General features: G+C 41.1%; 1 protein-coding gene across 1 annotated transcript in view; it reads left to right on the forward strand.

Annotated features, from left to right (window-relative positions):
• col12a1b (collagen, type XII, alpha 1b) overlaps positions 1 to 14,199 on the forward strand; it is a 150,831-nt gene that overhangs the window by 30,859 nt on the left and 105,773 nt on the right. The window contains exons 13-18 of the mRNA XM_085372145.1: positions 2,618 to 2,887; positions 8,528 to 8,794; positions 9,610 to 9,802; positions 11,417 to 11,541; positions 13,594 to 13,743; positions 14,031 to 14,150. Coding sequence (XP_085228271.1) covers positions 2,618 to 2,887; positions 8,528 to 8,794; positions 9,610 to 9,802; positions 11,417 to 11,541; positions 13,594 to 13,743; positions 14,031 to 14,150 — 1,125 coding nt within the window. The remainder of the gene's footprint in view (positions 1 to 2,617; positions 2,888 to 8,527; positions 8,795 to 9,609; positions 9,803 to 11,416; positions 11,542 to 13,593; positions 13,744 to 14,030; positions 14,151 to 14,199) is intronic.

Below are 14,199 nucleotides of genomic sequence, written 5' to 3' on the forward strand. Positions count from 1 at the left end.
GCAGGGAGTTTTCCTTTTTTTCCCCTCCCTTCTCTCCAAAGATCTGCATCGACTGGCAAAAAAGCTTGAATGTGATTTATTTCACGCTTATTGCGCTGATTATATAGCTGGATTTAATATTTGGTGATAATTATCCTGTTGTGGAAACTTCATCGCCACAGACGAAGAGCTATAATTTAATATTGGCCCTCCCTCTTTCACTTTCCTATCCAGACACAGCAGATTGCTGGAAATATTTGTGAATGATGGAAGAAGAGGAGATTGTATGTCAGCAAGAGGCAACACGAGTCAGGCAACCCAACAGTGAGAGGCAACACAAAGTAGATTTTTGGGGTTTGTGTATATCCGTGTGTATATTGTGTGTGACTGAAGCTGTCAGGAAGTTGAGTTAAGGTCCTAAATCATCTGAAAACTTTAACATGAACCAGTTTTACAGTCCATATCACTTCTACCAGCACTGAGTTTATGCCACAGCATATTTGATCCCCAAAGTTCAGCTTGTTTAACTGGTGGGATCAGTCTATGCCTTGCCCTGGGTTTGTTGAAGAGGTGCTCGTCAGTCAAACTCAGACATGGTACGCAAATATTCTGATCGCTGACCTCGCCCACACATGGAATCCAACGTTTCCTCAGGGACTGCTGCCTCTTTGGAAATCCTATAAAACAATGAACCTCACTGCACTGTGCAAGAGTGCTTTTCATGAGCAAATTAGTGTAAAACAGAGAGGGTGTGAGAGAGTCGAGCTGAGACGAAAGCATGCATGGGCCCAGGTATGCATAGGTCAGCAGGGGGAGTGGGGATGAAGGACAGTTTTATTTGTATAGTGCAACATCACAGCAAAAGTTGCCTCAAGGTCCTTTATAAGGTAAAGTAAAGACCTACAATAACACAGAGATATCCCCAACAATCAGAAGCACAGAAGCACTTGGTATCTGGCAATAAGCCACACCCATTTGCTGTTCAAACCTTCTGTTTGTGAAGGGCAGCCAGTAAAGAAAAATGGGGCTTAGTGGGGGAGGGGCTAGAACATTTTGACAGATAATTAAGGTTAACTTTGAAACGTGACTGACGCAAAGCCCCCCCAAGAGAGTCCAAGAACAAAAATCTGGAAAAATCCTGAAACTGTTGTGTTATCTCTGACAAATTTGCACGAAAAGACCACAAACAAACTTTACGAAGAAATCCCAGTAACAAGACAAATCTTATTCCTGTGCATCTCGAGCTCCACTGTTGGCCCCCAGAACCTGATTTGTAACATTGCTGCCATGTTCCCTTCACTATAATGAACCAGCACTTTGGTTAAGGACTCTTACATTTATTGCAGTTGCATGTAAATATTTGTGAAAAAGAAAATGTGCTATAGTTCAGGTTGCAGTATTATTTTAAACCCCACGTGTCTGGAAATAGGCGATTAAAAAAAAAATTATGACTAAAATTCAAGTTAGTCCATTCAGATACAGATGAGTATCCACAACAAATCTCCAGGTATCCAGTAATTAAAACTATGCTTGTAATGTTCCACAGTTCCACAATTAGCAAAACAGAATTTGGACAGCTTTAATTACTGGAAAATTTCCCTTTATTGATTGATTAATTGTATTGCTAAAAATCATATTGAACTCACCTTCAGGACATAAACAGTGGTCAATGATCAACAGAGGAAAAGGAACTGTGAATGTGCCAGCGTTAATCAGAAGGGTTGATTTTCATCTGGATCTGATGTTTAAAAGCTTCCAAAAATATAATATAATTGATTTATATCCAATACGTAATAATTAATAGAAATCTAATCCAGTCGGAGAGAACTAGAAATATTAATAACATATGTTACACATGGGAACAAGGCAAAATATGGAGTGAAAAAGGACTTTTCTGTTTGATAAATTGTTCTAAAGGTTCATAAAACCCACAAGAGAGACATTCACGAACCATTAACTCTAGAGTAGCCAGCAAAAAGCTGAAAAAAGTGAGATATCAAAGCGTCCAGCAGAAGATCTTCCAATAAAAGGAGGACTATAGTGATGATTTGATGATGCAAAGACATCCAGTGAACTACATTAAAGAGATTTCCTGTTGGTGCTTGGACACTTTGAGTTCATGCGGTTCCCGACATGTTTTATGTCTTTCTTCTTTCCCCTATCCAATGCTCTGCACTCACTAATGATGCTGAAAAATCTCAAAATATCCCCAAAATATGAACAAAAAGCACCGGACAGCTCTTCACATATGTTTATGCCGTCCTCTCAGGCCTTTATGGCTGTGGTGATCGGTCCACTCGATTGCCTTTTAATAGTTTCCATTTTGAAAAATAATTAGATCTGGCAGCACGTCCATTATGGTCCCTTTGTTTAAAAGGGAGGATGGTTTTAAATAAAAGAAGTCACAAATACTGGAAAGAACATTAAAACATGTCTGCCAATGTGACTGTACAGTATAAAAAATGCTCACAGTCAAGTCTGAAAACATCTGCTGTGATTTGAGAGGAAATTTAACTGCTATGGTGTCAAAAACTAAAACTGTGGAATCAACATTACATCGCCATTTATATTTCATACACAGTATAAGTTATTGTCTCACGTTCCTTTGATTAATTCTCTGCTTAACTGTTACTTCCAGAGGGGGGTCCTCCTAAAAACCTGGTCACCAGCGATGTAACTGACACCAGCTTCGTGGCGTCTTGGACAGCGGCGCCTGGGAATGTGAATACGTATCGTGTTCAGTGGAAGTCGATGTTTTCCCAGGAGATCCAAGAAAAAACGGTGCCAGGAGATGAAACCAGCACCGTGCTAGAAGGTCTGACTCCAGAGACACTTTACCAAGTCTCTGTGGTCGCTGCCTACCGCCACAAAGAGAGCAAGCCACTCACGGGATCAGAAATCACAGATGGTAAGACTTAATAAACTCTTCAGTCTTTCATCTTTAGCAGTAAGAGAAAATGCATGCATGCACCAAAGGATGAAAGCTGAAAAAATAAAGAAATTCATATATAATCAATGACAGTTACAGGAAGTATTTATGAAAGAACAGACAAAATAAATGTTAACCGTGAGCAAACATATGTTTCTATTTGATCTGACTCTCAAAACAAAAACCAGATCACAGATTGGACCAACCGTTAGCAAAGAGAAAGCAAACCTTCCCGTGTGGTCTCACTTGTCATGGTGGAATAAGTCTTGATAGAGTGCTGGACGTAAGTGCTTTGGCCTTGCTTGAACACCATGGTGTTACCCAACTTTTAATTGGAAGGTGGGACCTACAGTCAGCAGTGCCCTTTCTACTGACGCCAAGATGGTCTGACATCCTGACATTAGGTAGCGACCAGAGTATGATTTAGCGTCCCACTCAGAGAAGACCACGAAAAGCTTTAGGAGAGCGCATATCATACCGTCCCAACCATCTCTGTGAAACAGCACTTTATATAAGAGTCAATAGATTCTCTTATTTCCATTTGACACTAGTGTATGTGACCCTGGAAGGAAAACAGCCGGATGATTAGCTTAACTCCACTGACACCTCTGGTGTCGATGAACATGTCGTCAGTTACAGCTTCTCAGAAAAACGAACAAAAGCAAATCTTGGTGATAATTAAACCTTTAATTTTAGTTGCGAGGGGGGTGTTGGCCCACTTGGGGCTGGAGGTGGGACTTGAGCATATTATGTACATAAAAGGTGGATGCAGCAAAGTGAGACCACCTGTTGGATTCTAGTTTCTTTGAATTTTGACTCCTTAACTTATAACTATACTATAAAAGCCTTGACAGTTTCCAAACTCACAGCTTACACATCTGCTCTAAAGAAGGAAATAACCCATACAGAACAAAGGTAACTTTGCGGTAGCCTCAAGTGGACATTAGAGGAACTGCAGTTATTGGCACATGAGCTTTATGTCTTGATTAGGGATGGTATCCGGTATCCGGTGCCATTATGGCAACGGTTCTGTCATAAACGGTAGTAACCAGACCGAAAAGCAGCGCACATTTCGGTGCTTTATTTCGGTGCTTTTTTTTCCCTGAGCTCTGATACACTTTAGATTCTAGCCAATCCTTTTACGTTTCTGAGGATAGTAGGCGGGCCCAGGTACGTACGTTCTTTTAGAGCAGAGCTACAGATTAAAAATGCCCAAGGTGAAGCGGTCAAAAGTCTGGCTGTACTTCACAGCAAAATATGCAAACTCAGCAGCCTGCAACAAGTGCTTTAAGCTGATACTGTGCAAAGGAGGTAACACCTCAAATCCGATGAAACACCTGGCGACACAGCATTTTTTTTAAAAGCCGAGAAATGCGCCGTATTTGATAGCTTGCCGCGAGACCTCACACCGTGCACATCTACTGCGGGTGTGGTGCCTGTTATCGGACCTGGAGTTAGCCACATCCCCCAAAAACCCGAAGAGTAGAGTCCTGGCCCCTAGCCCTGCCAGTGTAGCAGAAATGATGACGGATGATGATGGCAGCAGCAGCCGTTCTTCTCTGGGCGAGTAGCTTAATGTTGTTGGTGTGTAATTTACGTTGAGTATGCTAACCACGTTATTACATTAATGCATGTAAGGTGAACTAGCAAACATCATCATAGCTACATGCGGCTGTCTTCTTGTTTGATGGCAGATACTCCCTTCACCCTGGCCAAAAAGGCTAAAATGACCAAAGAAAAAGTGGAAAACAGCTAAACGAGAGGTTTTTGGACAAAGTTTGTGTTTTTTCCATTGTTTAAGCACTGCTTCCATCCAAGAGTGATACCATATATGCCCCATAGCTGCAGAAAAGGCTAACATTGTTATCTTTTTACAAAAAAACCCAGCTGAACATGAGAGGTTTTTGGACCAATTTTGTGTTCTCCATTCTTTAAGCACCGGTTCGAGCACCGGTTCGAGCACCGTTTAAGCACCGGCACCGTTTCAAAAGTACCGGTTTGGCACCGGTATCGGATAAAACCTAAACAATACCCATCCCTAGTCTTGATGATTGCAGCTTCACTTCCCGCAGTCACACAAGTAAATATTTGGCCCTTCTGTTACAAGCCACAAACATAGAAAGGCATTTTTTGGGGGTCAGCTTTTTTCCCTGGAGCTGTCTGTTTGTCAGCGGCACATACTCACAAAATCTGGCAGCAGAGTGATGAAAAGAAAAGATCATTAGTGCAGCTTGTAATGTGTCTTCTTTCTGGGTTGGAGCATCTTTGGGCCCAAGTTCCCCAGTCCAATATTCTGTTAACACACATTAACCCTCCAAGTGTTTTCATGTTGAGTCCACCCTAACACCTCACCCTAACCCATGTCACACTAAACAAATAAGAAGCTGGGAAACACTGGGAAAATGCTTCAGACCATTGTTTTCCCTGTAAAACTCATTTTGTGCAACAAAAGAGGCCAGACTTGTCAAATGTTTGAATAGACTTCAAGATTAAATGACTTGATTTAATAAGTTATGAAATTACCATAAAGGTCATGGTAAACAAGATCAGCAGCTTTTGGCACATCACAGTGTGTCTGCCTCTTGGGCAGTGACCATCAGCTGGACTTCATTACTTTTCCTAGTACGTTGTGGGATACTTTAAGTGAACTGTTTAGAGTAAAGATAAACTCTAAACATATATAGGGTGAAGACTACAATGTCACACTCACTATTTAGGGTAGTCTGTATAATAAGGTGAGTAATGAGTTACTTCAGATGTAGTTCGTGTTTTATTTGGTGCCAAAAAAGTCATCTTTGCGCAACATGAGGGCTGCTTGGGGATATCAGTCGTCTTTAACAATTTATACATTTTTAAAAAGGACTCCAGAAACTTTTCTTCTCTCTGGCAGAAGCAGATCTGATTTTGAGATCAGTTCTTATCACCTGAAATTTACCCTTACCTGTGTATCCTCCTGTCTTTGAATGAATAAATAATCTTTATTTGGGGGTTAAAGTGCCTTGCTTGAGATCACAGTGATTAGTTACTCTGAGATCATCTGGTTAGCATCAGTCCAGATGTTTAAAAGGCAGCGCTCAGGCCACGAACCCGTGTTTTTAACCCTCAGAGGGGAAGTCAAGGACGTCCTCACTATTTTCAGACATTTGGCTGAAACTCGCTGTTCTGACTGCAAGTGAACGTGAGCCAAAACAGATTCAATGCTTCCTTTTGTCAGGAAAAAAAAAATCTATTTCTTACATAATCATACAGATGGCACTCTCCAACGGGTTTCTGGTTCCTGGTTGGTGAAAGCCGTCCAAATTGAAATTAAAATTTTCAGTGTAGATTATTTTTAGGCCGAGATTTAAAGCGAAGCTGCAGCGCGGTGGCAGCTTTGCTTGTGCTGCGTTCTCAGCAATAACACGACTACAGCGTGGGTGTCCTGTGAACTGCACGCTCACTTATTGTGTCCGAGTTGAGGCACTCTCTAAAAATGTCAACGCGTCCCTCATTTCATTTGCACACATGGGAAATTAAACACACACACACACGGGCCACCCGAAACAAAGAAGGCACAGATAAACTATCGCATCTTACTTCATGCTCTCCCTCTGCATCTTTCCAGCAGGAAATTTGAATCTCCTGCTTTAGATTTGTTTAAATCCATCAACACACGGAGAAGTTGGATTCAGTATTTTTTTCCACCTATAAAAATCCTCCAGAGTGAAATCAAGTAGTTTGAAAAACTTTCCCCGGGATCATTAAATATACATATTATTTCCTCACAGAGTTTTTGTAATCGCTCGCAGTATTGTCAGAATGACTTAATTTTAATTCACAGGGCTTCTCTGTTGTTTCGGAGCAAAAAGGAAAATGTGGTTACCATTTCCTCCCAACCGATCACTTCTGGGTGAAAGCCTAATTTACAGCCAATTACATCTGGCAGGTAGCTGATGGTATTACTCAACATTTAGGCCCGCAGTTATGAATGCTAACGACGACTGAGGGAATACAGAGGGATACCTCACGTGGCCGAAAGAAGTGATGATTGCTGGAATGGTTCAGATAAAGAAATATTGAGTGAGCTTTATGGCAGCAATGCTGAGTGTTTTTGAAGGACATGAAATGTGGCAAAAAGTACATTACATGAAAAGAGCTTTAGGCTGAAAGTGAACCTATGCTTCTCACGTCCGGCTTTTGCACTCCGCTGGAGTGGCTGTGCATTATTATCTATATAAAGCTGGGTCTTGGTTCAAGCCTGGTGGGAAGACCAGCTGAGATCACAATTTTAGCTATACAGACTCAAACAATGATCTTTCACCCAATAATTGTGAGTAAAATTTATAAAATCATAGGTTAATTTAATAATTAATCATTATGGAAAATATGCTTGGTATAAAGTGAATGTACACCAATAAAGTAAATTTCATTTTATCAGATTCTATTAAATTCAATTTTAACAGGACAAAATCTCTAGCAGGTAAAAATCCTGAATCCGGGTTTTAGTAAATAGAACAGAGGTCGGACACCGAGGAGCAGCTGGTGCAGACTGAGGACAGGCAGTAAGACAAAGAGCAGAAACTATCCAGCGTTCCAAAAATAAAGAAAGCACACAGACTTACAAGCAGTTTGGCAACAGCAGAGGTCAAAGATCACACACAAGAGGCGAGGAATGAACACTGGGAAAGATAATAGTAGGAACATAAAGTAAGGAGAAAGCAGAAATAACTAAGGTGCATGACAAATCAAATAAAATAATTAATTAAAAACATCATATGGGATTGCCTTTTCAGTGTGTGTGCTGTGATTGGCAGCCTTTAAAACAGAGCCTGGCTCCGTGCAGAGACTTCCTGGATAAAAAGGCCTGAGTCTAAAAATATTGACATCGAGGTGGACAAACTCACATTGATGTCACCCACTAATTTGTAGGATCTATTTTGAACCCTTGATTTTAACATAATGGCATTACCAGCTGAGTTTTTATGAAGCCAGAAGGGACCATGTTTAGAGGAGATGGTGGAGTGAAGCTGTGTCCATAGACTTAAACTAATTATTGCTAAGTAGCATGAATAAAACACTAGAAACACAAGAATTTCACTTAAACAAAACTAAAACATAGACTTAGTAGAAGGGCTGTTAGTTCAGTTAATGCCACAATAAGCTATATTATTTGTGATTATGCAATAAATTTGTTCCAAAAGGCAGTGATACCATAACCATGAGCCATTTACCATTTTGCTCAACTTTAAACGTCAATAAAATATAAACGGGGCAAGTAAAGAAAAAATAATCTTCTTCCATACGTGTGTCATAAAGAGAGAAATGAGCTTTAGAGGCCAAAACTGTTTTTGGAGCAGGCTGTAAATGTGTTTATTTCAGCTGTTGGAGATTTTAACATGGGAGTCTGTGGGGACTGACTTGTTTTTGGAGCCAGCCCCAAGTGGGCATCGGGGGAACTGCAGATTTTAGCATTTTTTCAGCCCTCCAGGTTTCTACTTTAAAACAAACCCTGGATAAGTCAAATATACTTTGTTTAGGTTTCCCCAGGAACAATTTAAAGGGGAACTGGTACAACTAGTTTCTCTTTAACGATACTGAATTATGTTGTTGCAGTATTAAAAGTGCATTCTATGTTTTCAGCCTCTGCTGATGGGAAAAGACTGAGAGTGTCAGACGAGACAGAGAAAACCATGAGAGTCACGTGGACGCCAGCGCCGGGCAACTTGCTCAACTACCGGCTGAAGTACGTTCCCCACAACGGAGGCAAAGAAGTGGTCCAGAAAATCCCTGCAAAGGCCACTTCTACCATCATGAAGAATCTGAAGCCCGCGACCACATACAATATCACCGTTCTGCCCATCTACAAGCGCAGGGAAGGAAAAGCAAGGCAAGGAGTAGGAACAACACGTACGTTGGTCCATAATTCAACCCTCTGAGAGACAGCACACTGCAGAAACATGTCCATCTTAGCCAAGACGTTTATACCTGTGCTCAGTCTAAAAATATGATCGCTGGTGGATGAGTTTAGCTCAGGTGCTGGATGCAATGGGCACAGAGTCACTCATTTAAAGTCATTTTTTATAAGAAAAAATACTCCTGTAAGAAAGTTTTCATGTTATATTGCTCTAATTTTAAAGGAGCTTTTACATAATGAGAAAAAGTAAATCTGAGGCCCACTCTAAGGATGTGTGAGGATGTGTAGCCTCCAGGGTTTAATCCTCAGTGCTGAAGTTAACTAGAGAATTGTCTGTATTTTCCAGGCAGCGTATAAACCTGGTATATTTAAAGATTTATTCACAATTTTTCAGAGAAACCTCACACCAAGTCACGGTGCCTTGGAAAAAAAAATGTTTCTTTGTTCCAAGTTGCAGATTTTTTTCCCGTTTTCCCACCAACAATTTCATGGACTGACTTCAAGTTTAAACTACTTGTTAAGAGGAGTATTTTTCACACCACAGGTGCTGCAGCGCCTCCTCACGAGAACACTAAAATCACAGATAAACACGTGCTCAATCACACGCTAGCATTACTAACACACAGCATGACACTGGGCTTCCTAACGGTCGACACTGGGTTCAAGGAATTGTATTATGGACTAATGAGAAACTGGCTTGAATGTGGCGTGGCTGATCCTTAAAAACCTTCGCCAAGAGTTGGAGTTGTGTCGAGTTTAGTTCTAGGTTAGTTTGTCCTGAATTTCCTACTGATTTCTTCTATTTCAGTGTCACCGTACAAGAGTCCCAGGAACCTTCTGACCTCAGAGCCCACCAGGACCAGTTTCAGAGTGTCCTGGGATCCAGCACCTGGGGAAGTCAGGGGCTACAAAGTCACCTTTCACCCCACAGGGAATGATATTGGCCTTGAGGAGCTCCTTGTTGGCCCCTATGATAACACAGTTGTTCTAGAGGAACTCAGGTAAGCTTTCAGAGTTATTTTATGGCATACGCAGAGGATTTCATTTAAAAGGAAACAACAAATATTGAAGACAGTCAACAGGAAAAGGCTTAAATGGACACTATGATAACAGAACTCATAAATTCTATAACTTGTCAACAATAGGATTTGGTCCAGAAAAGTAGTTTGACCCAGTAGTATTAGGGAAAGTTGCAGTTAAATATCTGCGAACTGAGGAGAGCCGCTACTGAATGTCTGGGAGAGGACTGTTGTCCCATTGTTGTCTGATAGAGGGTTCTAGCTGCTCAAATGCAGGTTTTTGGACTGAATGCCAATAACATGCCAGATGCTCTCTTTCCTCTTAAGTCTGGAGAATACGGTGTCCGTGTTTTCCAAAAGATTTCCAATTCTGATTCGTCAGACCACAGAAAAGTTTTCCTCTTTGTTTCTTTCTATTTTAAATGAGCTTAGGCCCAGAGAAGACAGCAGCATTTCTGTTAACTTATGAATATTTCTTTGTATGGTAGAGATGAAAGGATGAAAAGAGGAAGACGAGTTTTATGGAGAACATGCAGAGGGTTGGAGATGGAGGCAGATCATCTGCTGTGGTGAAAAAAATATTTAATGTGGTTAAAGATAAGAGATACATGTTAGATACTGATTCTATCAACTTGCTATGAAAATACAGATTGGGGTTATGGGTTCCTATTGGAAGGCTGTAGGGACCTGGATACAGTACAGGACCTTTTTTTACAGTATTCTTCTATATTACTACCTTACAATATAAAGCGCCTTGAGGCGACTGTTGTTGTGATTTGGCGTCATATAAATAAAATAATAATAAAATGGAATTGAATTATTACAGCATGATTGCACAAAGACTAATAGAAATGTAAATGTTTACACAAAAATCATTAATTTTGATGTGGGGAAGCTGTTTTTCTGTGCTTAGACTGTTAAACACATAAACAGTGCTAATGTTTAGGTAGCAGCTTAGCTAGCTGAATACATGGTACAAGGTTGATGCACAGTAGCAAAAGATGTAAAGCTTTTCCAAAAATAAACTTTTGTAGACTACATTGTGTGCAGTGATTTCAGATTATATTCTGATCACAGCAGGCAGGTAAAACCTCCCAAATCTGGCTATTAGCATTGTCTGAGTAACACTGAACACAAACACATTGTTTTTGTTCAGTGTTACTCGGACCTTCATAGGGAATCTCTTAATTTGAAATTTGAGGGGTAAAGTTACATCTTAGTTTGGAATTCAACCCTTAATAAATCAAATAAAGCTTTGTTATGCTTTCAAACTAACATTTATTCTTGAACCAGTGCTGCGAATCTGACTGCAGTCAAACATTTAGGTTTCAGCACACCCTCCACCAGCTATGATGTCATCTGATTGTTTATGCTGTACAAAATTGCTTAGAACTGAGGGAAGCAGCAAAGCTTCACCACTGACATGAAACAACTTCGTAAAGTTCCACGTCTTTGGTAAAAAAAAAGTTAATAAGTTGAAAAGTTAATATTAGTAAAGGGTTCACTGCTTATAGGCTTATAAGCTGATGATGATTTTTTTTTTTTTTTTTTTTCCGATGATTTTAGCGGTTTGTCTCTTTTCCCCTTTATCCTCAGATCAGGAACAAAGTACTCTGTCGCTGTGTTTGGGATGTTTGATGGAGGAGAGAGTTTGCCTCTTGCAGGAGAGGAAAAGACGACTCTCAAGGATGAACCCGAATCTCCTCATGTCACTCTTTCTGGTAAAAGCCGACAACAAACTTCTCTCTGCGCTCATTAGCAGGCCTGCAGAGCAGACGTTCTCTGATCTCTGACGTTGAAGTGTCGCTCAGATTAGTGCCAAAACTTTGGTTTATATGTTATCACAGGGAATTGAAATCGCTGTCGCTGTGGGACTGAAACTCGGCACAGATGATTACGATTCATTGAAATTATTTAGAGATGCTTGGCTCACATTTTCTCACCTCCCTACTGTTAGTGGGAGTGTAATGTGGAGCAGAGTTACATGCGATCAGGTGTTGACATGAATATATATATGAACTGCACAAATGATCCCCTCACATGCTGCAAGCACTGAGCTTTAATGGCATTGCCATAAGCAGTTAGACTTTTTTATGATCCAGAGGGTTCGATGCTGGAGGGATGTATGCAGCTAGGAAAATGTTATGCTTCCCATCAGACCCCGAGGAGGTGCTGATCCGCAGCAGAAATTCCTGCTGTAATGTGAAGCAGACACGGTGACCGACTGCCCACCGAGCAGGGAACGCGCCAGGCCACTCCAAGATCCTTGCTTACTTAACTGCAGCTCTAACAGAGCAGGCTTTAATTCAGTGTTTTTGACAGGTCCATATGGTCTTTAATGTGTCCTTAATATGCTGCAGAAACATTATTTTTTACTGTCCATTAAATTTAATCCTTTTTAAATTTTGCTCTTTACACAAAACTGGAAAAATCTGACATTGAAGCGAGAAAACGTGATTCCAAGCATCTTTTCAGGATTTGGCTAATGAAAACGTTAACCTTCAATGCTAATTGCATCCACAAAGGAGAGTGAGAGAAAAAGTGAGGGTGAAGTGTGTGTCATCGCAAACATAAAAGGGCAGGTTTTCTGTCAATTCTGGACGAGTTGCCTGTTTAATAGCAGGATTACAGTCGAAATTACAACTTGGAGCAACAACTGGAGATTTTGTCATCACAAAAATGTATCAGATTGAACCAAGAACAATTTCGAGTCATCATGTAAATCTGAAGAAAACACTTCAAAGTAATTTGGAAGGATCTCATCTCATGCATGCTGCGCAGGGAGCTTTCAGCCTTAGTGGAGATATACAGGTTCAGACTCATGTTACTGTTGTTTACTTGTAAACAAACAGCATCTTTTATGCAAATAATCTCAACTCCAGAAATAGTTATTTGTATTTTCTGAAACTTTCAAGCATCTTGTTTATAGTAACACCACACAGTTCCTTTAACTGAAGCTTAGACACAAAAGCAACAACAATTCGGAGCTGCTACAGGTTTCGGCAGGACACAGACACACTGGGCTGAATTTTCATTTGCTCCTCCTCAGAGACACTGATTCCAACAGTTGTCTGCAGCTTATTAGAAACCTATGAAAGCTGCCTCTGTTTATGACATCTGTTTTTATTAATAAACGGCACCGGGACATGAGCGCGTTGTTTACTGGCGGTGGTATAACTCAGACAGACCGCGGCCAAGCATCCAACTCGAGCATCAAGCATCTGTTTCTGCTGCCTGCTAAAAAATGAAGTTGCTCGTCTCCTCTCATCTTTTTAATCACACACACAGGCACCCTGTTTTTAACTGCTGGGCGTGTCGTCCTAAAAACATGGACGAGCGGCCATTTTTCACCCCCTACAGGTACCTGGAGCAGGAATGCGCAGTAACTTCAGGGAGCAGGAGGCCTCGTAGATCACAGTATGGGAGAGGCTAATCGCTGCTGAGACTACAGCAGCACAAAACACCCCGAGTGTCTTGCTGTGCTGGAAGAAAGACACAGAGAGAAAAAAAGACCATGAAGAGAGCTCTTAATTCTGCACTGACAGCTGTTACACAACGTGTGAATTATTTGTGTTACATAATGTAAATCTGTTGTCTAAGCATCTTGTGATTGTGAGAGTTTTCGTGATGTCCTGCTTACTCCTCTGTCCTCCTGATGCATTTCCTCTCACTCTTTCACACTTTTCCCTCACACAGTAAGACTAAACAGACACTTGTGGTGGGTATCTGTTGTGTACTAACCTCCTCTCCTCCCAACACCACCGTCTCTACAGACGCTCAGTGTAAGACCACAGCGAAGGCCGACATCGTGCTGCTGGTCGACGGCTCCTGGAGCATTGGACGCATTAACTTCAAAACCATCCGCAGCTTCATTGGTCGCATGGTCAGCGTGTTTGACATCGGCCCAGAAAGAGTCCAGATTGGTAAAGCTTTCACTATTGTTACTATAACGACATGAGTCACATGGAGGGATGTTTTCCTTCAGACAACTGTCTCTTGGTATTCGCCTAACCTTAACCTCCCTTAATGGTATCTTTAAACCTCAATGGAAGATATTGTGCTCATTTCTAGATCCATATTTTAATTTTGGGAATTTACTAGAGTAGCTTTGTGTGAGTAACAGTTCAATCTAACCCCCATCCTGTATCTGAAATAAGCTGTTTTACACCAAATCAGAGTGGCTGTATCCTTAGTGTTGTATTTTCTGCAGGTCTGGCTCAGTACAGCGGTGACCCAAAGACTGAATGGCACCTGAACGCCCACCCCACCAAAGAATCCCTGATGAATGCTGTTGCCAACCTGCCATATAAAGGAGGAAACACCATGACAGGTGTTTTTTTTTAGTACTTTGGCCCAGCTCTCACTGACCTGGGTGCCAG

Source organism: Diplotaxodon limnothrissa, linkage group LG15 (genome assembly GCF_057381915.1).
Source record: "Diplotaxodon limnothrissa isolate DT_005_m linkage group LG15, D_limnothrissa_male_GT1.1, whole genome shotgun sequence".
Classification (NCBI taxonomy): domain Eukaryota; kingdom Metazoa; phylum Chordata; class Actinopteri; order Cichliformes; family Cichlidae; genus Diplotaxodon; species Diplotaxodon limnothrissa.